At 41.2% G+C, this 24,346-nt stretch overlaps 1 protein-coding gene across 1 annotated transcript in view; it reads right to left on the bottom strand.

Moving 5' to 3' along the window:
• The window catches only part of DCBLD2 (discoidin, CUB and LCCL domain containing 2), an 83,858-nt gene that overhangs the window by 19,732 nt on the left and 39,780 nt on the right, over positions 1-24,346 (bottom strand). Inside the window, exons 3-6 of the mRNA XM_040980585.1 lie at positions 17,272-17,409; positions 4,070-4,121; positions 789-861; positions 387-520 (exon numbers count right to left, since the gene is read on the bottom strand). Of these exons, the coding sequence (XP_040836519.1) occupies positions 387-520; positions 789-861; positions 4,070-4,121; positions 17,272-17,409 (397 nt within the window). The remainder of the gene's footprint in view (positions 1-386; positions 521-788; positions 862-4,069; positions 4,122-17,271; positions 17,410-24,346) is intronic.

Raw genomic sequence — 24,346 nt, 5'->3', positions numbered from 1 at the left:
AAGTTTCCAAACATTCCACTAGTGTTCTACTGCATTACTAGTTAATGTTTCAACTTCTGTTTTGACGTCCGGTAAAGCAGCATAACAGTGTAGATACTGTGATAGATAACACCTCCTTCAAACATTCTTTCAGAAGGACAGATGCATAATAATACAAACAGTCCACTTGGCATCAATGTTTACTTTAAAACTCAAAATAGTTCAATTAGTTGCAGTCCAGCCTGTACCTTTCAAAACATTCAGATACTGAGGACACACACCCCAACTGAGTGCTTCTTGCATAAAGGCTACTCCCTGAGTCCCATTGCCAGTGATGTCGGTGAGTTCTCACTGGTCCCTAGCACCCACCTATACAGCATGCCCACTGGACTACCAAGGATACTTACACCACAGAAGTGACGTTATTAGCCAAAGAACTTTCATAGTACGGGATGCCTTTGCTAATTACGACGCTGATCTGACCACCCAAGACATTCGACACTACTCCTGCATGCACACCTGCCATGCACAGCGGCGAGGACTGGGGAAGGAAAAAACAGAAGATGAGCTTGTCATAGTTCATGCAGATTCTTGTACTTCCTCAAGAAACCTGTGGATTTGGGCACTTTTCATGAAAGCATAAATCACAGGTGCTGTAACAACAGAATTTAAGGGGAAGAAAAAAATAATAAAACATTACATATGGCTACACAGAAAAAGATTTCTACAAGTAAAATTAGGTAACAGATATACATCTAGTTGTTTTTTTTTAAATTTCCATTGTTACTGTAAATCTATGTGCAACTTACATCTCTGTATCCATGAGGGATTGTTCCAGATATTTCAGCAAAAGGAAGCAGGCAGCCAGCCGGGCAGTACTTACTGTGAAAAGAAAACAAGCGAAATGATATTATTATGGTACACTTTCTAGAGGAAAACACATATGGTTAGCTTTCTAGGGGGAAACATTAAGGAAGGTGCGTACGCATTCTTCCTTTTGATGCAAATATGATGCTATCATGACCCAGAAAGAATATTTCTAAAAAGCCCTTTCAGATACTTTTCCATATGCCCAAGAGACAAGGCCAAGGTATCTGAGGTCCTGCATGGTGAACTATGGCAGTTGCCACCGCCGGGTCTGCAACAGGAGGAAGCTGGAGTGAGGAGCTGAGGCGGAGCTAAACCAGGCGCGGCACTATGGACCACAGCACTGTGATCACCAGGCTGAAGTGCTCACTCCCTGGTACTCGGTTTCATATGGGATTGTGCAAATGGATTCATGTAAAGAGTGATGTGTACTTGTTTTTGATCACTTCTTGTAAAATGTACCGATTCCTAAAGTTTACTTTGTGTGAAGCTACCTAAGAGATATTAGGATATTATTATACATGCTATAATTTTTTCACCTATTATAGTTACTATTTTGTTTTTGTATTGTACAAACTGCTTTATTTACTTCACACTGGACAGTAGATACATTTCTACTTTAAGACCTTTTCATTATACTTGATACGGTACAACCTTTAGATAACTGCACTGTCGTGTGAACATCACCCAGGGCACTATAAGAACTCAGAGGCCTCATGACCGCACACCTGCACTGTGTGGGACAGCTCAGTGTTCCTTGGCTACAAACCAGTGAGCTGTTACTGTGGGCAACTGTAACACCATGGTTACTTTCTGTGTATCCAAACAATTCGAACACAGAAAAGATGCGGTAAAAATGCACAGAACAAAATGCAGTAAAAATGCGCAGAACAAAAGGTTTTTTAAAAGGTCCACCTGCAAAGAGCACTTCCCAGGAATAGAGTTTGCTTATGGCATTATTGGACACTGTGCAGACTTCGTAAGCATACAGACTTTGTAAGCCATACAGAATCTGTTTAAATATTTTCCTTCACTAAGAAATAAGCCTTAGCTTTCTGTAACTTTTTTTTTTACCTTATAAGCTTTTAAATGGTTTTAACGTTTCAACTACTCTGTGTGGTAACATCTAGCATATTATACAGGTCGACAAAAAATATTTACAGTCTCCCCGATAAGTTTCTTTTTCTATTTCTTTAACTTCTAAAAGTTTTCTTTTGTTAGAAGCTAAGACACAAGCTCACATATTAGCCTCGGCCAACACAAGATGGGAGTCACCCGTGTCACTGCCATCTTCTTGGCACAGCTTGTCCCACTGAAGTGCAGGGGCAGCAGTGTGCCTGGAGTGGTCATCTGTGACTACAAGGAGCTGCTTGGGGCTCTCCTGGAGGCGTCACTCTTCTCAGAAGCGTGTCCATGCTGGTTTGTGTCATGGGCTTCTCATCACAGATTTGCTTCAAAGTAGACTGCACTTCTCTCCACTAAGGAAAACTCTTCCATGGGGAATTTTGTCAGGAGCTTATGGAGGTCTGCCGACGCTTCTGCTAGGCTCTTCCCTGTGAATTCTCTAGCAGTTTCCCCGCCTACCCACCTTGTCTTTTTCCCTTCTCCTGCAATGACCTTTTCTCTTGCTGCTTTTGCAGCCCTGAGTTCATTAGGTGATACAGAATTTCCAGTTCCATTTGAACCTCATGGGAACCCTACGGTGGTCTGGCATTGACTGAAACATTACTGTGGAGCACGGAGCTGTACTTGAATGTTTATTATGTTGTCTGCTATGTGCTGGGCTATGTGGACACTGGGTCAACCAAACAAGCATGGCCCAGTTCCCTCATTGAATTTACATTCCAGTGGTGGAAGATGACAGCAAACCAATATTATATAAATAATTCAATTTTGGTTCTTTTATGAAGAAAAGGCATGCTGAACTGGAAAGGACTGAACCTATTAAAAGTTACAGCAACATTTCACAAACTTAACCATGTGCCAGGTGGCATCCCAAGGGCTTCAGGAAAGCCAGTCAAGACCCCCATGAATGGGTACTATGGTTGTCCTTATTGTACAGGTAAGGAAACTGAGGAAGCATGTGGCCAGGGCAGGCGGCTGACACATAGTGAGGGCCTCCTGTGCTCTTGTAAGGCAGGGCAGACCCTGGATGCTTCAGTCGGGGAGTGGGACTCAGACATAGCGTGCCAGGGGACATCATTGACTAAGCACAGTATGTGCAGCAATCACTAGGAAGGGCACGCCCAGCTGCTCCTCGGCGTGCTGTGTGAACACACAAACCAGGCCACAGTGAGAAAGGGACCAGGGCCGGGAAGAATACACAAGTGGTTAGATGACACAGTCTTATGGACCGGGATGTATCTCCAAGTAAAAACAGGAAGGCAGTGGGGATTCTGGTAGCATTTATATATTTAACAATGGTTATTCTGGTTTCTGGAAAGCAAAAGAAGGTAAGGGATTTTGAGTGGAAGCTGTGAGACTTAGGCAGATTGGATTTGGGTAGCAATGGAGTTCTGGAGGGAGGGTGGAGAGAGCTACTATGGCCAAGCAGAGGCCCTATCAAATGCTAATGACGGCACACTTGCCACAGGAGGACCATTCTGAAAGATACAAACTGAAGGTTTTTTTGGGAGAGGAGAAGCTGGGTGGAGGCTGGTGAGACTGGTCTTGAAAAATGAAAACGATTTTGCCAAAACGTTGAGATGGATTTCCAGGAATGTTTTGTGAGCTCAGAACAGGGTAAATAATCCAGAATCATTTCAACACGGAGCAGATGAGACATGGCTGGGAAAATGGCCCAAGGACTCCTAGTGAATGACTGAATAAGAAAGCAACCAGAAGCTAATTCTAGTCCAGGCAAGACGCAAGTCACAACACAGGGAAGCAGCAGAAATGGGACTGGGGTAAGGACAGCCAAAACCTCCAGAATAGCCTTACACTGCCCATTTCCCTTTTTTTGTGGAAATAAATGAGTTTTTCCATTTTTATAGCTAGCAGTTTTGGCAGATACTTAAGCATATTAAAACTATACTTCAAAGAATAGATCTACATGATACAATTAAAGTCAAATTTAAATATGATTATAATGAAATGATTCTAAATCAAGTAAATTATTCAAATCATGGAATGAATGTATATCACACACATAATCTTAAGTAGATACAGAATGCTGAAAAACAATGTTTAAACTAAAGAGGGGCAGGCAGAAATATGGTCATACCTGAACTCAGGTTCCAAAAAATGGGATGCAGTGTCCAAACAAGTAATTAGATCTAGAAAAAGCAAAAACAAAAATGAATTCAGTAATACACAAATGTGAACAAATTGTAAAACCTCCAAATGGCACTCTTGTTAATCAACCATCCTGTTTTTAATTATCTTGATTCCTGGCACTGTTTCCTGTACCCAGTTTGACTACTGTGTCATCTAACGAAGCCACACATCACCTACACAGAACATAGACAAGGAAGCCTCAATGTAGCTTCTGTGTAAACAGGTGTTGATTCTGTGGCTCCATCTGCTACTCAGAATCTACTCTACACATAGGACCAGCAGCAGCAGCAGCACATTCTGGGAAAATCCCGGAAACCTAAATCCTTCTTCCTTTGAAAAAAAAAAAAAAAAACCTATTTGAGATGCAGAGTGAAAGAGATGGACAGAAGAGAAAGATCTTCCATTTACTGATTTTCTCCTCAAACGACCCCAACTGCCAAGACTGAAGCAAGAGAAGCCAGCAGCCTCAAACTTCCTCCTGGGTACCCCACGGGTGGCAAGAGTCCTAAGTACTTGGGCGATCTTCCTCTGGTCTCCTAGGCTCACTGGGAGGAACAGGAGCAGAAGCAGGGCAGCTGGGATTCCAACAAGCACTCAGATTGAGAATCTGGCATTACGTGCAAGGCTTAAACACAATGCAGGCCCGAGAAATCCACATTCCTGAGCACCATCCAGACCTTCTACATCTCTGGAGAGGGGCCCAGAAACGTGATTTTAACAGTCTTGCCAGTAATTCTTGAGCACTATGACATTAGAGAACTGATGCTCTAAAGAAAACACATTTTAAAATCTAATACTTTCTACCTAGAAATCAGTACATAGGAATAAGCATTAATCTGCTTCTAACAACTGGTTCACAGCTTTGGAAAAGGTAGCTCTTATTTAAAAAAAAAAATTTTATATATTTTCTTCAATTTTCCTTTTTGATGACTTATACATAGGTGATTAGGGTGATTAGGGTCAAGGGCTACAGGAAGGTGAATGAGATTGCCATTTCCGTATTCTCTTTTCTTCCTTCCTGTATCTGGGGGAAGGGGAGAAGACAAGGAGAGAAGCCACATTCAGACTCCCAAACGCTGCTGCAACCTAGGATGGAGGACAGCCACCTAACACCACCCCACGGTCCCCGATGTGGGACATGCTCTGAGGGTCCTGCTCAAGAGGTTTCAATAGTTCAACAATTCCAAATTGCTGTCAATCTCGCCACTCCACGCACAATGAAATCTCTCCAGAATTCACTGATTGACAGAGTCCATCTTAGAGTCTCTGTTTTTCCAATTATTTACTGCCAACATTTGGCTAGATAGTTGATCGGTTTGTTCTGCTCTTCACCCTCTATTATGGTACCAGCTGTCCTCCGCAGGCCCCATGTACTGCCGTATTCTCTATGTACACCTGGATAGGCTATCCACTGCTCCATCTAAGCCACTGAGGGAGCCCAGCTCTGACCCACAATCAGACCATGGAACCTGCAGTTCTCTCCACGGTTGGGGTTCTGAGTTCAGCAATTCATTGGGTGGGGGATCCTCATAGAAACTTCATCTGAGGTGATCCCAGACTTGGTTCTTGTGTGTGCCTGCCAATACAGGGTCTAGCACAGTCCATTCCCTTAATCAGCTTATGCACATGCTGGTGGTTGCAGTTGCTGGGTCAGTTCTGTCTCCAGCCCTGTTTTTTACACAAACCAATGGGTGTTGCAGCCCAGTCTGATACTGCCCACCACGCACTTGACCTTCACACAAACCAGTGGGAGCTACAGCCTAGTTGGAGAGAACCACAATAACCCCCACTAGGCTCACCCTATGCCCTGGTTCCCACGCTTGCCAATAAGTACTAGACCAGTCTGTCCTACATCCCATTCAGCTCTCATAAATGTCAATGGGCACTGAAGCTTAGTTCAACCCAAACAGCCCCACTTCCAGCTCACACACATGCTGGCAGATGCCACTCCCTAGCTGGCCATGCCTTTCCCAGTCCTGGTTCTCATGCTCACCAGTCAGAGTGGTAATCCAAGAAGGAGGTACTCATGTTTCCCTACTGGGCCCACTCTTGGATTTTGCACTCTTCAAATGTTTCTTCAGTTTAACTTGACAGAGTTTGTCCCCCCCCCCCCCCCCCCGCCGTGCCAGCATCTGCCAGCTAATACTGTGGCAAATTCCAACCAACCCATCCTTACTCTGACTTATGCATGTACCAGGAGGAAGAGCCAACCCAGCCTGGCTATTCCCTGATCCAGCTCACATGAGGCCAATAGGTATTGTGGCTCTGTCTAGTCTGCTTCCCTCCCAAGTCACGCTCTCCAGTGGGAGTGGTGGTCCAGCAGGGGAGCCCTCCACATTTCTCCTACCAGCTTTGCCCCCTCTATGCCTAGGTCTCACATGTGCTAGCTGGGTGTTGGTGGCCTGGTCTGGCATGGTCTCCTTGCCTTGGCATTAACCATAGGGTGCTGCAGCATGGCTGGGCCTAGCCCACCCCTAATTTCAACTCACACTGGTAGGGGCTACATTCTAGCCCAGCCCAGTTGGCCCCCAGTCCTGGACCTCACGTAATTGGTTGTGCTGCAACCCAACCCAGCCTGACCCACAATTCTGGCACTTGGATTCAGCAGTGGGTAATATGAACTGGCCCATTTTGGTTCACCCCCGACCTGTGCCAAAAGTACGCCAGTGGGTACGGTTCCCTGTCCTGGTCTGGGCTGCTTCCTATCATGGTTCTTGTGCTCACCTGCAGGGATTGTGTCCTGACAGAGGAGTTTCCCAAGTTCCCCCATCAGAACCACTCCCAATGCCAGATCTCACACACACCAATGAGTCTATGGGCCAGCCCTACTTAGTCCACTTCCTCTCCTAGCAGGAACAGTGGCTGCCTTTCCTGACTAACCTTGATCCACTCCAACCAGGACTGTTCCCATCCACAGATCTCACGCATGCCAGTGATTACTTTGACTCAGCTTGGTATATAGCCCCTCACCTGTCTTGGCCTTTGCCTTAGATGCTGTATCCTGGCCTGACCCATCCTGCCCCTAGTTCCGACTCTCACTGGCAGGTGCTGGAATCTGGCCCTACTCAGTCTGCTCCCATCACTGGCTCATGCAAACTGGTAGATGTGATAGCCTAGCCTGGAGTAACCTGCACTCCAGCCTTGTTTCTGCATTTGTCGGTGAGCTAAGGTCTGCTTGGCCTTGCCCAACTTGCTCCCTTCCAAAACCAACCCACACATTAGCCAACATTTGGAGCTACCTTGCCCAGCCGGGCCGACTCCCAGGCCTAGACTATGTACTCACCAGGAGCTATGACCCACTAGGGGAGTTTTCCAGGTTCCTCCACTTGGGCCAACTCAGACCCAGATCTCATGCATGCCAGCAGGTGTTAGGCCCTTGCCCGGCATAGCCTGCTCTTCCATCTTGGTCTAGTTTGAGCTGGTGAATGTTGCAGCGCGGCTTGCCCCACATCCTGTTTAGGATGCACATGTGGGTGCTGCAGCTTGGACCTGCCCAGACAATTCTTGGTCCCTGTACCCACGACTGTTGGCAGGTTCCATGGTCACACCTAGCTCAGCCCATCGCCACCCCAACTCTTGAGCTAACCAGTGACATTTGCATTGATTGAAACACATTTTAATGGTTTCTTCCTGATCTTAGAAAGGAAAGCAAAGCTTCCAACACAGCCTACAGGATCTGCCTACCTTATTCTATACTCCTGTCTTCTTAATACTCTACCTTTCTTTTGTTTCCCCTGGTATAAACTACTCTTTTGGCTTGGAAGGCTTTTCCGCTGCCCTTTAGCCTCTGGGATTCTTCCCTTTACATGGTAAATGTTGCTTGCTTATAAAAGCTGGCTTTGACCTTTCCAAGTTAAAGGTCACCATGATAGGTACTTGCATTTGGTTTAAGAACTGGATGACTGTTGTGTTCTCACAGTAACATGTAAGACTGATTTGTTGATGTGACTGTAGAATTACAAGCAGCATGATTTTTCTAATTCCTAGTTTCTGAGCAAAATGTGAGGCTGTGTCCTCCACTTTGTACTGCCAGCAGCAGTCACCACTAATATTTTACAGGCTATTTTCAATGTATGTTTACTGCATCAATGGAAGAATAAAGTTTCTGTTTGAAGGCATGCTTGACTAAATCTTGTCATTTATTCACCCATAGGGAGGAAAACCTGAAACAAGATCCAAAAGCAATCACAACACTTGGCTGAAGCACAAGGGGGAGAGGGGAGGAGACACACACTATAGTGCCAGCAGCTCGCACACTGATAGTAAAGGCTTGAGTCCATCAGTGGCCACCACAGCAAGCATGCGATAGGCAATCATTCTCTTTCAATAATTTTAAAGCAATCGGTGTCTCAAACAACTAGAACATAATAACTGTGCTACATTAGTGGGAAAGCAGCATTCTGGGAGCAGTATTCAGGCTGATACTATATACTATAAAATCATGGGCATTTGAATAACAATCAAGTTAAATTTGTGCTTTAGGAATTTACAAGGATACATGCTCACAGTAATTCACTAGTGCTAGTGAGCCACCTGGGAAATGCAAATTGAATACCTACATTTTAGCTATTCCATGCAATCTTTGTAAAGCTGTGATGAAAATCAATTTTCCACTTTTCCTGCTCTACCAAAAGAATTTCCAGCTTCCAAGATTTATAGCAAATTACTTGCTATATTCTTTCTTGTAAATAACCTAGGTGTTTAAGAATTTATTTCTTTGAAAAGGAGAGACTGACCCATCTTTCATTTACTGGTTGACTACTCAAACACTCTTAACAGCTTAGATTAGGTCAGGTCAAACTCAATCTGAATCTTCGTGTGGGTGGCAAGGACCCAAGTACTTCAGCCATCAGCCACTACCTCACAGAATGCACATTGAGAAACTAATCAAGAATGAAGAATGGAGTGAGGGGGAGCATGGAGAAGTGGGAGAAGGGGTCCAAGGGGTCCGTGTTGTGGTGTAGTGAGTAAAGCTGTTGCCTGCAGTGCCAGCGTTCCATATGTAACAGCCACAGGCTGCTCCACTTCCAATCCACCTCCCAGCTGATGTGACTGGGAAACAGTGAAGATGGCCCAGCTGAAAGAAGCACCAGTCTCCTGGCTTTGGACAGACTTAGCCTGGGCATCTGAGGATTGAAGCAGTACATGGAAGATGGATTTCTCTTTCCCTGCCTCTCAAATAAATAAGATAAATCTAAAAAAAAAAAAAAAATGAGGCTGAAAATTAAAACCAGGCACTCTAATATGGGATGTTGGCATGCCAAGTAGCATCTTAATTGGTGACCAAATATCACACCTACTTTACTGTATTCTTAACAATAGCTCCTGGAAAGGACATGTGATAATTTTAACCGAACGCTTACTACACACAAGACTACAGCATCTGTTTCTATATCAGATAGAATACACGTGGTATACTAGGTGGGTACTCTGGACAAGAGAGTGTGGCAGCAGAAGTCAATAGGAGCCCTCAGGGCCTCTGCTGCAAGAAGTTAGCGCTCCCCCTCCGCCCGGTATAGCGCAGAATGGACTGCAGCTGTAACAGACACTAACAGCGACTACAGTCACCATCTCCTGACAGTGAGCTTTAACCTCTCCCCATCAGCTGCATTCCTTCCTTCTGGAAAGCTTTCTACAGGTCCCCGTCCTGAAATGAGGCTTTGAAGGAGCTTAATGTGCCCGTGAGGAACAGCATGAAGAAAATCCAAAGAGGAAGCAAGCCAAGAGCTGTAACAGGATGGAAGATTGCAGGATACACCACGTTTCCAAGACAGCTTCAAATAGCAATATTACAATCTGCCAGAATTGACACAATTAGGTTTTTTTAAAATTTAACTATAATTGAAAATTTTCTGACATGTATAGCCTAGAGAATTTTATAACTGATCCATAAAAATATTTAATCACAAAGTCCTATGATGATCCAAAAAAGCACAGTGGAAACAGGGTATTTTATGTCGATAAATCAATAAAAAAAAAACAGCTTAGTGTTATGAAGTCAGAAATACTCTTATTTGAGAGACATCAAGAGTGCATTCCATCTCCTGGTTCACTCCTCAAATGCCCACAACAGGGGAGGCTGTGCCAGCCTAATGCCAAGAACTAGGTAAGCTCTCCCATACTGGGTATCAGGAACCCAATTAATTTGAGCATCACCTGTTGCTTCTTGGAGTCTGCCCTGACAGGAAGCTGGAATTGAGGACCAGTGTCTGGGATCAAACCTAGGCAATCAACTGTGCAACGTGGGCATCTTAACCACCAGACAAGAGGCCCACCTCATTAACAATGCTATTTCTGTCATCACAGAGTTGTGAGATGTATTTTACATTTCATCTTTAGGTACTCTTGGCTGAACTAAAGACAGATTTTCAATATTGACAGTACCCTTTGCGTACACAAGTGTAACATCATCTATGTCGGCTGCAGGGTTTAATTTTTGCCCAACCAAAGTCAATTATTTCACAAGGTCGGGAAGCCTGAGGGACTCTACTTATTCTCACTCAAGGAAGCAGAAAGTACTGTTCCTTAGGTAATATAAATAGGCAGAAGTAAGACTTCAGTAATACTCTCCTTCATGTGCTTTAAAATTCTCTAAATAACATATTTATTAGAGCCCCAAGAGTCTTGCTTTCATAAATAATACCTTCCCAATAATGCTGTTTGGTGGGCACCTGCACTGGTATTTTCTTCAAATACTGGAGGCAGTGGGATAAGGCTGCTTTTCTGCTAAACTCTCCTGACAACACTGTGTTTTCTCAGTATAAATACCTTGTTTCTATGACAGGAATCTGGCATTAGTTTGTACCAACTGTCATTTAGGAGAAATTTATACATATTATACATAGTTTATTGTGATTCAGAGTCAGTTAACATTTATTAAGTGCCAGATTCTATACTAGGTATTTTACCTGTTTTCCTTGTACATGATTATAGTGGTCAGCTACTCCTCCCCACCTTAAGATCTATTTATTCGAAAGATGAGTAGGGGACCTAGAGATGTTCCAGCCCCTAAATGGTAGCAACAGCCAAGGGACGCCAGGCCAGCAGCTTCTCGCTGGCCTCTCCCTTGGGTGTAGGAGCTGAAGCACTTGGGCCGTCTTGTGCTACCTTCCCAGGTGCATTAGCAGGCACCTGGATCAGAAGTGGGGCAGCTGAGACACAAACTGGCTCCCATACCAGATGTCAGTATGGTAGATGCTGGCTTAACCCACTACTCCACAGCATCAGCCCACAAAACTCTCAGCAAAACAATGCCATGTTTGGGAGTGGAACCCACACTTGGGGCTTTCAGTAAAAAAGTTTCTTACATGAAAATGAGTAATGCTTTCTAATGAACCACTTAGGCAGGGAGGGCTTAGTTGTCAAAAACATAAGCCATATGTTCTGATGGAATATAAGCTATATGGTTAACTCAATTAGGTCAAATAAACCCTCCTCTACATTTAAAATCCTATATGTTAATGAACAAACGAGACATACTGAAAACGCAGTTCTGTGACCTACACAGTACCAATGACTAATATACTATTATTACTGACAGTGAAGGGTTTAGCTGCTGTATAGCACAGACAGCACATTTTGTGATTCCTTCACAGCCTTTTTAATACACTAACAACAAAAACAACCCCCCCAGAACAATTTAAAATTAAGGGTTGATTTTGTGAAACAGTGAACTAAGCCTCCACCTGTGACAACAGAATTCCATATAGGAGTGCCTGTTTGAATTTTAGCTGCATTGCTTCTGATCTGGCTTCCTATAAATATGCCTGGAAGGAAGCAGCTAAGTCTTTGGACAAGGCCACCCACAAGGGAGACCCAAATGGAGTTCCCGCCTCCTGGGTCTGGCCAGGTCCAGGTGTAATTGTTAGTCACTTGGGGAAGTTAACCAGCAGGTAAACCAGCAGGTTACTCTGTCTCTTGCTGTTTCTCTGACATTGAAAAAAATAATTAAGGCACTGTTCAGTTTCTTTATATATCATCTTCAAAGAAACCCTGTCCCAGAAGCTAAGCTGCCTCGTTTCTGGAATGCCATTTTAACAAGCTAATTCTGTCTCAAGTGCTTTCTCTCCACAAAACTGGCAACACCTTGCTTGGTAGCACCTTTAAACTACAACTGATGCCAAAATGCAATTTTTTCAGCTTGTTAGTTGTATATTATGTACATAGACACTATACATACTCATTTGCATAAAATAAGGGCACATTTGAATATCTGTATGTAAATTGAAGCTTCATCAATAAAAATCATACTAAGATGAATTGAGTAGATGTTTAATGCTTGCCAGATAACAGTAACAAAAACTTATAATACAACATAAGAATTACAAACTTATGTAACTGTATGTGAAAGAAAACCAATCTTGTAAAATTACTGTACAATTAAGGCACCACACAGCCTACGGAATTCATACCATTTCAAAGCAAAAAGCAACCCATGCAGGAAAAAAGATATTTCAGAAATTGGAACTATGAGAAAGCAGCTTTCTATTCAGTCCTTGTTTCATTTAAAAGTTTACGTAATCTGATGTAAGATGGAAGAAATGGAAAATATTTGCAAAAAATGTGGTTAAAGAGTGAGACAATATGAAAATTCTCATACTGTTGGTGTTAATTCTAAAAATAATCTATCATACAGAACAATAATCTTGTTGAATGTGAACATTTCCAGGCTCAGCTGCACACCATGATCACATTCTTGGGGGAGGCAGGCAAAAAGTGAACATACATTTATGACTTCAATTAAGAAGCATGTGTTAATACGCATGCTAAGTGACTTTATTCCATATGAAATTTTAAACTATTTTCTATTTTTTTTTCTCAAAAACCAAAGGCTAACTTTACAGGGACCACTACAAGACTCTGGATCGGTGAAACAAAACCTGCGAAGCCCCATGTACTTTTCCAATGAGGAGTTTCTATTCTACAAAAATAGTAGGGTTGCAACGTTCTGCTTCTGTATGTACACATACAGCAATTACGCAGAAATAAATGAAGTCTTGGAAGACTAGAAGCCTTCCATGGCAATGTGGACATTTTGAGTTCACTGTTCTAAAACCAAAAAGACTTGAAAAAAAAAATCATTGCTCAGAAACTTGAAAGGTTGAGTCCTTCTTAGAAATCAGCAATTACTGTACACAGACTCAAAAATAGGAATTTATGTCATCAACATTTAAAATTGATATTTTTCAAGAACTATGGCAACTGCCATGTTTTTAAATTTACTTTTAAAAAATGAAAATGTTGGGCCTGGCTTGAGGGCCTAGAGGCTAAATCCTTAGCTTGCATTAACCAGGATCCCACACGGTGCCAGTTCGTGTCCGGGCTGCTCCATTTCCCATCCAGCATCCTGCTTTTAGCAGTAGAGGGTGGCTTAAACACTTGGGACCCTGCATCCATATGAGAAACTTGGAAGAAGCTCTTGGCTCCTTGGCTATGGAGAGGCTTGGCTCTGATCGTTGCTACCACTTGGGGATGGAACCAGCGAATGGAAGATCTTTGTCACTCCTCTCTGTAAATCTATCTTTCCAATAAAAATAAACACATCTTTTAAAAAAATGAAAATGTCAGGGCTGGTGCTGTCGTAGCATAGGTAAAGCGCCAGCATCCACAGAGGTGATGGAGTCCTAGGTGCTCCACTTCCAATCTAGCTCCCTGCTAATGTGCCTGGTGCCTGTGAAAGCAGCACAGCATGGCTCAAGTGCTTGGGTGACCTGGAAGAAGGTCTTGGTTTTGGAACACAGCAGTCTCAGACACTGCGGACATTTGAGAAGTGATCCAATAAACAGAACATCTCTCCCTCAATAACAATGCCCTTTAAATAAATACTCATTTTTTTAAAATGAGTGAAAATGTCAGTACCTTTTATTACTAAACTAGATGAATTGATTACTGAGTGGTAGGTCCTGCTTGTCTCAGTACTTGGGACTCTACACAGAACTCAAAACATTAGATGCATGTACAGGAGATCACAAATGTATGTCCATTTCTTTCACGTCTCAGAAAGCCCACTGCTATTCGACGGGATGATATAAACTCGGATGAGAAAATACTAGTCTCTGCTATAGACCGTATACTACCACTTCACACGCCTAGCTAGCACGTGGAAGGGCAAGAAAGAGGTTATTCGTATTCACATGTCTCTTTCCTTGTACTCAAATGGATAAATGAAACACTTTCTGTCATGGGTAGATAGAATTTCTGAAAAATGAGGTTGCAAGTGAAAAGGAAAGGCGGTAACGGAAGGCTGGAAACTAATAGTCAAAACTTTCTACAACGTAAGGTCTCTGCATCTGCTGTTCTCATCCCTACATGTGCTCGCTCCTTGTCTGCCTAAAATCTCCAATTAATCCTTAAATTCTGAGCTGAAGATTAACTTTCTCAGTGAAGCTGTTCTTTATCAATCCTCCACTCCCTGCTCTCTAGTGGTCTCCAAAGATTTGCAGAGTTCCTTCATCATTTTTACCATTACTGCAGTTAAGTAATCACTTGGTTAACAGTGTTTTCCAGCCCTATACTCCCATGAAGGCATGATCACGGTCTGCTTTACTGCTGTTTCCCCAGTGCTAATTACTGACAAGAAAACAGGTCATTAAAAGGAATATAACTGTGCAATTTGCACAAATGAATAAAATTGGCCCATTTTGCACAAAATCATGACTACAACTGGCATGATTCTTTGAGAATGTAACAATTGAAGTAAACTTAATGAAGCCATAGTGTTCACGATTTCATTTCCTAAATATTTTAGATAGCTCGGCTAGAGACATACAATGATATTCCTTAAAAACATTCATGGAATCCATTATGCAGCCGAGTTTCCTGGACGGAAACAAACTAAATCTCAACCAAAGCCAACCAGCCTTCAACTAAATGGGTCATTGCAAGAAATGATGACCGATAGGCCATCCAGAAGTAATCAATTCAACCAGTGCTCTTTTGAATATAGGTTAGCCAATGCTCTTTAGTACAAATAACACAAATTTCTGATGGATGGGACAGGACATGCAAAAAGTAAGACTTCAGGAGACAGCTAGGAAATGAGGAATTCTCAAAACAGTTACAACTTTACAAAGTATTACTTATCCTGAAGCTCCACATTAAGGTAGATACTCCGGAAGCTAAAACTCATCTGAAATAGCAACACAGCTGTTTGAAATCTGGCACTGAAGTTTATACTTCTGGAATAAACTGACTCTCATATCTGAAATGACTGTCAATTGTAAGGGTGACATTCAGATTTCTATGGAAGAAAAAGCTCCACAGTTTAAGTGCCTGACCTAAAAACCTTTTATTTTTCCCCCAGAAATCTTCAAATTGACAAATAACAAGGAGAGAAAGGGGAAAAAAAACAGAAATAATTTAATATGATACAGACTGAGAAAATTATGGAGAATAAGAAGCAAAGTACAGACTTAGTTTCACTCTCTCAGCTATCAACCCAAGATTTTTCAGAAGTATAACTGAAGGGATGGTAATCCCTTATCATACCATTGCTTGCCCTCGAGACTACCCTGTTGGGGGTGGGTGGAGAATATATGACTGTGTGTGTACAGTGATGGAAGGGCAAAATTACCACTGTGGGCCACTATTAGACTCAGCCAATGGGGACACATGAGTTTCGGAGTTGAAACGACAGACCAGATGCTGCCTAGCTAGCATGGGAGAGAATTCCAATCCTGAGTATCCTTTCTGCAACATGGTATTGTCTTATTTTCACTTGTTCCCTCAAAACTACATCCTTTACAGAGACATTTATGTGAAAGGTAGAGCAACTCAGGGAAAGAAAAAGAGAATCATTCATCCACACAGGTTTATTCCTCAAACGGCCACAATAGCCATGCCTTGTCTACATAATGTTTCTAGGGTATTTTTCCCTGTTGTTTTCTTTTTTTTATAGATGAGTTTTCATTCTTTTTGAGGGATTCTACTAGCCTCTGTACCTTATTCTCCAGTTTATTTTTTTTTAAGACTTGTTTGTTTTTACTGGAAAGGCAAATATGCAGAAGAGGTAAGACAGAGAGGAAGATCTTGTGTCCGATAATTTACTTCCAAAGTGGCCACAACAGCCAAAGCTGAGCCAATCTTAAGCCTGGATCCTGGAGCTTCTTCCAGATCTCCCACACAGGTTCAGGGTCCCAAGGCATTGGGCTGTACTCAACTGCTTTCCCAGGCCACAAGCATGTAGCTAGAAGGGAAGCGGGGCTGCCGGGATTAGAATCAGCACTCATATTGGATCCCAGTACATGCAAGGTGAGGACTTTAGCTGCTAGGCTACTGTACCACGCCCTATTTTGCAGTTTATAAACTGAAGGAATTCAAATTCTTTTCACATAGAGCAATACTCTCTTCCATCACCTTCTAAGACTTTTAAAATAAAAGACATGCAGTGCTCATCTCCAACCCACCACATGGGGAGAAGTAGCTTGCTCTGCCTTCAGTCATTCTCAGTACTCAACATTCTCATACTTAAAAGGGTAGTAATAATTCTCACTTTTGAAAACACAAATTGAATTAAAAGCTAATTCCTAACTCTAAATGGTCAATTTATTTAATATCAAAATAATTTTCTACTTTAAGTGATTGTTTTGATATATCCTTGTATAGCAATACTTCTTAACCTTTCTCATTCTTGACTCCGTAAGAGCCGAGGGCAACAAGCACACGTTACAGAGGCCACAGGATGCCACGGGGCTCATGTTGGTCCTGCGTCTTTCAGGGCCTCAGCAAACTGGCCATTCTTCACGACCTGCTCAGGCCAATTCCTGGAGCAAGGTCAATTCCGGATTCCATTCCACTTAGTAGCATTCCTTTAAATTTTCTCCCCTTTAGATCCTAAACACTAACAAGTTAGAAAAATAAAACTTCAAACTCTTACTTTCATTTAGAGGTGTTATAGTTTGTAGTCCAGTCTTAAAACAAACCAAAAACAGTATTTCCTTTGCTATGGAAAAGAAATTATAGATTTTTTTATAAAAATACACTTTCAATTTCTGGAATTCTGAACTGGATGAAAATTTATCAAATTTATGTATGTGTTATTAACAGCTTACCCACTGTGCTATAGCCCAATATAAGTTAATAGACACTCAAAAAATTTCATTTATTTGTTACAGACTGCAAAATGTAAGTCAGTGTAAACAGGGAAATTACCTTGTTTATCTACAAGCGAGTAGGAGGCTAGAAATCCTCGTCCAGAAACATGGATCCCACTCATGAACAGCACTGTAATCTCATTGCTTTTTGATTCAATTGAATGGTTCATCTGCAATCCCAGACCACAGTATTTGCCTTGGAACAAAAGACAAACAGATACGCAGTATGACTCTCACCAAGTCAATAATATTTGCAACACAGATAACAAAATTAGAATGGTACACCATACTGGATATTGGATTAGTACGAAATAATGGGTAGAATGTTTAATGATTTGAAATCATATTATTCTGGAGAAAGGAAAAAAAAACAAATGCTAAGCAATAGCAATTCAATTGATTCACACGGAAAACAACAGTAGAGGTATCACTGCACTTAAAAAGACTCAATTTTCTGAGAACCAAATATACAGTTTTTAAAAGAATCAAAAAAAAAAAAACTTCGCGCATTTCACATAGACAGGAAGAAGTCTATTGCTTTCTTTACAAGCCTTTACCAGGACACCCCTAGACTTTGCACTTTAGTATACACCTCAAACACTTTTTTCAATTCTAATCAGTTCCTTTTGGTAAATATAGTACCTGACAACACAACCTTCCATACACAGCTTTTTCTTTGAATTTCACTTACGTGTATAAGGGTACTTCAAAATGTCCATGGAAAAATAGGATTAAAAGATGTCATGGCCCAGCGAGGTAGCCTAGTGGCTGAAGTCCTCGCTTTGCATGCCTGGGATCCCCATATGGGTGCTGGTTCTTGTCTTGGCCGCTCCAGTTTCCATCTACTTCCTTGCTTGTGGCCTCAGAAAGCAGTTGGGAATAGCCCAAGGCCTTTTGACTGCATTCGCATGGAAGACCTGGAAGAAGACCTTCGCTCCTAGCTCCTGGCTTTGGATCAGCTCAGTTCCAGCCATTGCATCCACTTAGGGCAGGAATCAGTGGATGCAAGATCTTTCTGTGTCTCTTTTTCTCTACTAATCTGCCTTTGCAATAAAAATAAATCTTAAAAAAACATGTTATCATAGGGGCTGGCACTGTGACACAGCTAATGAAGCCACTGCTTGCAATGCCAGCATCTGTTCATATATTAGAGTTATCTGAGTCCAGATGGCTCCACTTCTGATCCAGCTCCTTGCTAACATGTCTGGAAAGGCAGTGGAGAATGGCCAAAGTACTTGGGCCCTTGCACCCAAGTGGGAGACCCAAATGGATTTCTGGGTTCTTAGTTTCAGTCTGGACAAGCCCTAGTCACAGCAGCCATTGAATAAACAGATAAGCAGGCAGGATTTCCCCATCTCTCCCTCCTGTGTCTTTCCAACAATAAGTAAATCTTTAAGAAAGAAAACAAGCATTCCCCATGAACTTTCTGAACTACCCCCAAATGTTTATGAATCTAACAGTCTTCAATGTGTTAACATGTAAAGTTACATATTCTCAGCATAGATCTAAGTATACTAAGATAAAAGAATGATTAATAAAAGTATCACACTCCAATTGGTAAAAAATAAATTTTCCTATGGACCTGTTAACTTGTCTAACAAATTCAGAGTAAACAGTTCCAAAGATTTTAACTTGCAGCAGTGCTACTTTCACACAAATAACAGTAATATAACCGTTTATAAATACCATTTTCAAGGATGATATTTGATCTTCTCAGTAGAAAATCCTAAGGAATCAATGAAAACCAGAACTAGTATATAAACTTAGCAAAGTCACAGAACCAATATACAAAAATCAGTTATATTTTCAGATGTTAGCATCAACCTGACATAGTTTTTAAAACTAATAACAGTGGAAAATATTTAGGAATACATTTTTACAAATAAGTTTAAAAATCAGTTCATTGGAAAATATAAACCACTACTGAGGAAAAGTAATAATGCAACAGGTAAGTAGATACAACCAAGTTAGTGAAAGGGAAGGCTCAATACTGTTCAGATGTCAATCCTGCCAACACGGATATACTAATTCAAAGCAATCCCCATAAAATTCCCAGTGTGCTTTTTAATAAAAAGAAATTCATGAGCTGATCTTACATTTTACATGGGAATGCAAAGAAAAGGCACAATCAGTAAAGAAGAAAACTGAAGGATTTCTATGACCTGCTTTTTAAATGTACTATAAAACTACAGTAATTAAAATAGTATGATATATTGTAAGGAATATAAAAAACACATATCTATCAATATTTATCAATCTATCCAGAACAGAAGACAGTCCAAATAAACATGATATATGGATATGGTATATAGATATGGAAATGGTAAATTGAATTCTGACAAATATTCAAAGCAACTCAACAGAAAAAGATGGCTCCTTCAGCAAAAGCACCAAACCAGCTGTAAATAAATACAGAAAAACAAAATGAACTGGAAACTATTTCATAATACAAGCCATTGCATACTGCGGGCCTAATTCTAAGCGCTCAATATACAGTTTCAAAAGCAAACAAAAATGGAAAAAGCTTTGGATTCTAGCATTAGGAGCGATTTCTTTGTAAAACATCTAATAAAGGAAAGGAATCTAGAATATATAAAGATCTCTGATAAAATTAATACTTTAATGGGAATATGATTTGAACAGGTAAGGCAAACTAATGGCAAGTAAACACATAAAGAATGACAAGAAGGTTCGTTTTTAGGGAAACAAGTATTAAAACTACAGCAAGATACCACAACATATGATTAGAATTGTTATAACAAAAATTAACAATAAATATCAAATGACTGGTGATGCCACATTCTCTGAGTTGCATTTACAGAACCATGCTGTTTTCCAAAAGTTATACCAAATTGTTATGACTATAGTTAACCTTGTGTCAGTCTTTAATTCAAATAAACCATTTAGTCCAGGATCATTTTACAATCTGTAAAAACTCTTGAGACAACGGATTAAGAAGTACAGCAAATTACCCTATTGAATTTTATAATATACAGAGAAACACTGAACGTTTTAGGGGTGCCTCTGCTTAGCAATTTCCATCTGATAAATGCAAATACTGTATGCATCTTAAGCTTGTAGATACCATGAAATGAGAGTATATGTGTCTGCACATACACACAAACTTGATATTGTTCATTTGCCTGTTCCTTCATCACACTCTCCACCTAAGTTTAGCACACGCTGCTAACAAACTGCTCAACAGGCTGAACCAAGGATTTCTCCAGCTCCAGGAATAGTAGGGATAAAAGAAGCTAGTAACTTGTTATCTTCCAGGCTAAATACAAAGCTGACCTTTGTCCATGATTCATGATTCATGATTCGGGACTTCCACTTTCCGCTCCTACCTATGTCCCCTGTAACAATGGTACAGCCCTTTAGTAAGTGCTATAAGTATAACATTCTACTATTTAAGTTCATCACGGCATAAGTATAGACAAAGGAAGAACGTCTAGTATCATATTATTGTGATATATTTGAGTGTCTCACTAGGCAATCTCCTTTTATTACAGAGTAAAGATGCAGACTGCGACGTGTCCTCACTTCCCAGTATGCTCATCTCCGTTACACAGTTCATCTGTGAGACTACATGATTTTACAGGTCTCCCTATATGTCTATTAATCCTGTATTTTGCAGGAAGGTTGCCTTACGTCAGAGAGAATATGTATTTGTCTTTGGGATTTACTTTTGTCACTGAGCATAACGGTCTCCAGTTGGGACCATTTTGTTGTAAAAGATAGAATTCCATTCTTTTTAATGGGCGAGTAGTATTTCCTGGAGATGTGCCATGCTCTCTTTGTTCATTCCTCTTTCAACAGACATCTGTTTCCATGCCTTTGATAATGCATAGTGTGGGATAGCTGGGTCCTATGGTACATTTTCAAACATGCCCACTCATTTCCTTTGTCGTTTCTTCACAGTGTTGTTTATATTGCTGTCATTGAATTTCCGAAGATCTTTTTAAATCCTAGATACTAGTTCTCTGTTGTGCAATGTGCAAAGATTTTTTTCCAATTTTGTTGGTTGCTTCACTTTGTTGATAATTTTCTTTGCTGTACAGAAATTTTTTTTATTTTGGCTTGATTTGTTGGGCTTTTGGTGAATTTTCTTTTTTTTAAAGATTTATTTATTTTTATTGGAAAGTGATATATACAGAGTGGAGGAGAGACAGAAAGGCAGATCTTCTGTCCATTGATTCACTCCCCAAATGACTGCAAAGGCCAGAGCTGTGCTGATGCGAAGGTAGGAGCCAAGAGCTTCTTTCGGATCTCCCCTGATTGCAGGGTCCCAAGGCTTCGGGCCATGCTTGACTGCTTTCCCAGGCCACAAGCAGGGAGCAGGATAGGAAGCGGGGCTGCTGGGATTAGAACCAGCACCCATATGGGATCCCAGCACATGCAAGGTGAGGATTTTAGCAGCTAGGCTACAGAGTTGGGCACTTGGTGACTTTTCTAAGTCTCTACCAATGTTTATCTCTCGTAGAGTGCTTCTTAGTTTTTCCCTAATGGTTTGATGGTTTCTGGGTGCAGATTTAGGTCCTTGGTCCACTTGGAGCTTATCTGTGTATAAACCATAAAGTGGAGGTCTTGTTTCTTACCTCTGTAAGCGGGTATCCAACAGTCCCAAGAGCATCTGTTGACAAGCTCAGACTTTTTCCTGTGGATTTTTCTGTTTTTCTGTCAAAGATTAACTGACTGTGTATGTGTGGGTTCTCTTCTTCGGTTTCTATTCTGCTTCACTGGCCTTCTGCTTTTGTAAAAGTATTATACTGTTTCAAAGCCGAATTTTTCAAACACATTAAGAATTTTTCCTTTGGTTCATGATCTTTTTATGCTTCTCCAGTACTTTTTTTTAGCCATATCTCCTGACATTTTAGTTTCTAAATAACTGCATGTAACATAATGGCAAAAAAAAAAAAAAGAGATTCTAGCATCAGGCCTGACCTGACAAGACATGACCTTTCCAAGCGTGTTGTTTTCTCCAGTTGACTGCAGAATTGTAAAGAAGCAGCACACACCAGCTGACTTAGAAGGACATGAACATCTGTGTTGATCGCCTCTGGGGGCCACTGTACGCAGCCTCTAGGGAGCCAGAGCAGATTCTGGCCAGAAATTAAGGCAAAATGGGACACAACTGTAAGAAAATGCATTCCACCAGTCAGTGAACCTCAAAGAGAAACTTGAGCCTCAGATGAGATTTGTTTCCCTAGCTGACATCTTTGTTGCACCCTTATGAGAAACAAAACAGAACGCAATCAACTCATATCATGCCACAGTTCTCATCCACACATACTGCAAAACTCCGTGTGTATGTCAGCCAGGCTAAGTTTGCTGTAATTTGCTACGAAGTAAAAGAAAGCCAATACTACCAGCAATTTGCTTTAGAATATTGTAAGAAAACCCTGCTTCAGGATGGTCCCATCTGCAGGAAGTTGGCATCTCAGCTTGGAGCCTAACTCAGTCCACAGACGTGTTTTGCTTGGCCTCTAGACTTGTACAATCTAGGGCCATATGCTCTTTCAAAATGTTTAAATTAGTTGCCAAGATTTCAAAAATATGCATAAATTTCAATTTTCTGGCTCTTTTAGAAATCACGAGAAAGAAAAAAAGGAAACTTATGCCAGTTTTCCAGAGGGATGTACCTAAGTAGTGACTGCCCTCTTTCAAAAAGAAAATCACATTCCAATTTGTCACAGCTAAACACTCCACACTCTCCCCAATCCTGAAGTTCAAATATAACATCATGACAATGTTGTTATTTTTCTTATGCCTAGTCCATTTCACTCATTTTACTTGTCTAGGTGGTGTTGGCAATGACTTTATACCGACTTGCATAGAACTTGGATTTTAAAGTGTCCATATTTCTTCCAATGTTGACATTAAACCACATTTTGGAAGATGAACACCAGCCAATCAAACTCTAGAAGATAAACTCTGGGAAACATTCCATATCCAACAGAAAAGAGAGAGATCCGATTCAGACAGACCAGAAGTGGAGTTAACACTTTTTAAAAAACTTTAAACCTGATTTATGTTCTCAACTAAACTGGAATTCATTCCACCTACTGAGAGATGTGCCACAGAGCCATGCTCCTGTTAGAAACCTGCAATTTATGAAAACGAGGTAGAGTCCTCTCCACCTAAAAGGGGGAAGTGTGTTGCTGGTTTAAATTAAGAACACCAATGTTTGGAGATAAACAGATGGGCAAGGTGTTCAGTACCTAGTAAAAGCCCTCCAGTTTGGAAAACAAAACTGGGAATCCTCAAAGGAGTTCATTTGTTGACATCGACTCTGCATACTAAAGCACTGCGCTTGGCAGATGCTTGGGATTCACAGCTGAAATGAGACGGGTACAGTGCTGGCATCAGAAACTTGAACAAAGTGGGTTATGCCAAATGCATGACTGGGGCATCTAAAACACACAAGTCATTGTGGTGCCCAAATACATTCACAGAATAGACACTACCTTTCAATGATGCCTCTTGCAGCAGTTGTTTCTTTAAAAAGTCAGGCTTTAAGCATCACTGCTTTTTGTGGTAGTTCGGCAGGCCAGAACAAGATAGAACTGTTCAGATTAACCTCTGACTTGGAGTATAGATTGTGTTGTCTTTTGGAAAGACTAGAAAGTCTTCCCAAGATTCCTCTTACACCGTAACTTAATAAACTGGTGTCTACAGGCTGAGTATCCTGAACCTGAAGTACCTGGGACTGGCAGTGCTGCAGATCACGCTTCGCTGCTGCATCTTACACAAGAAGATTCAGATTTCAGAGCAGTCAATCTCAGATTTTTAGGGTTATAGTTGCTCAATGTATACTATTAAAATGTTTTTTCTAACATATCATGAAGTCATTGTACATTCTGATTTTAGGAAGTGTCTACTTCAGTGCTATTTTTCTTAAACAACATCTGGCAGTTACATATTAAAACAACACCACTACTCTTTCATTTGCCTGAGATGCAAATAGACACAGGGCCGAAGGGAAAGAGGACAAAGGGGATACAGAGTACATGTGTGCCAGAAACCCTCATCTGCTAGTAACCCTCCTTCTACACTAACTGGAAATGAAGGAATGAGCCAGGAATTCAACCTGGGTATGTCCCCCAAAAGTCTGCAAAAGCCAGATCACTCAC

The sequence above is a fragment of the Ochotona curzoniae genome, unplaced genomic scaffold (assembly GCF_017591425.1).
Source record: "Ochotona curzoniae isolate NIBS_2020 unplaced genomic scaffold, NIBS_Ocur_1.0 contig_3498, whole genome shotgun sequence".
NCBI classification, from domain to species: domain Eukaryota; kingdom Metazoa; phylum Chordata; class Mammalia; order Lagomorpha; family Ochotonidae; genus Ochotona; species Ochotona curzoniae.
This window is presented reverse-complemented; position numbering and strand designations above follow the sequence as displayed.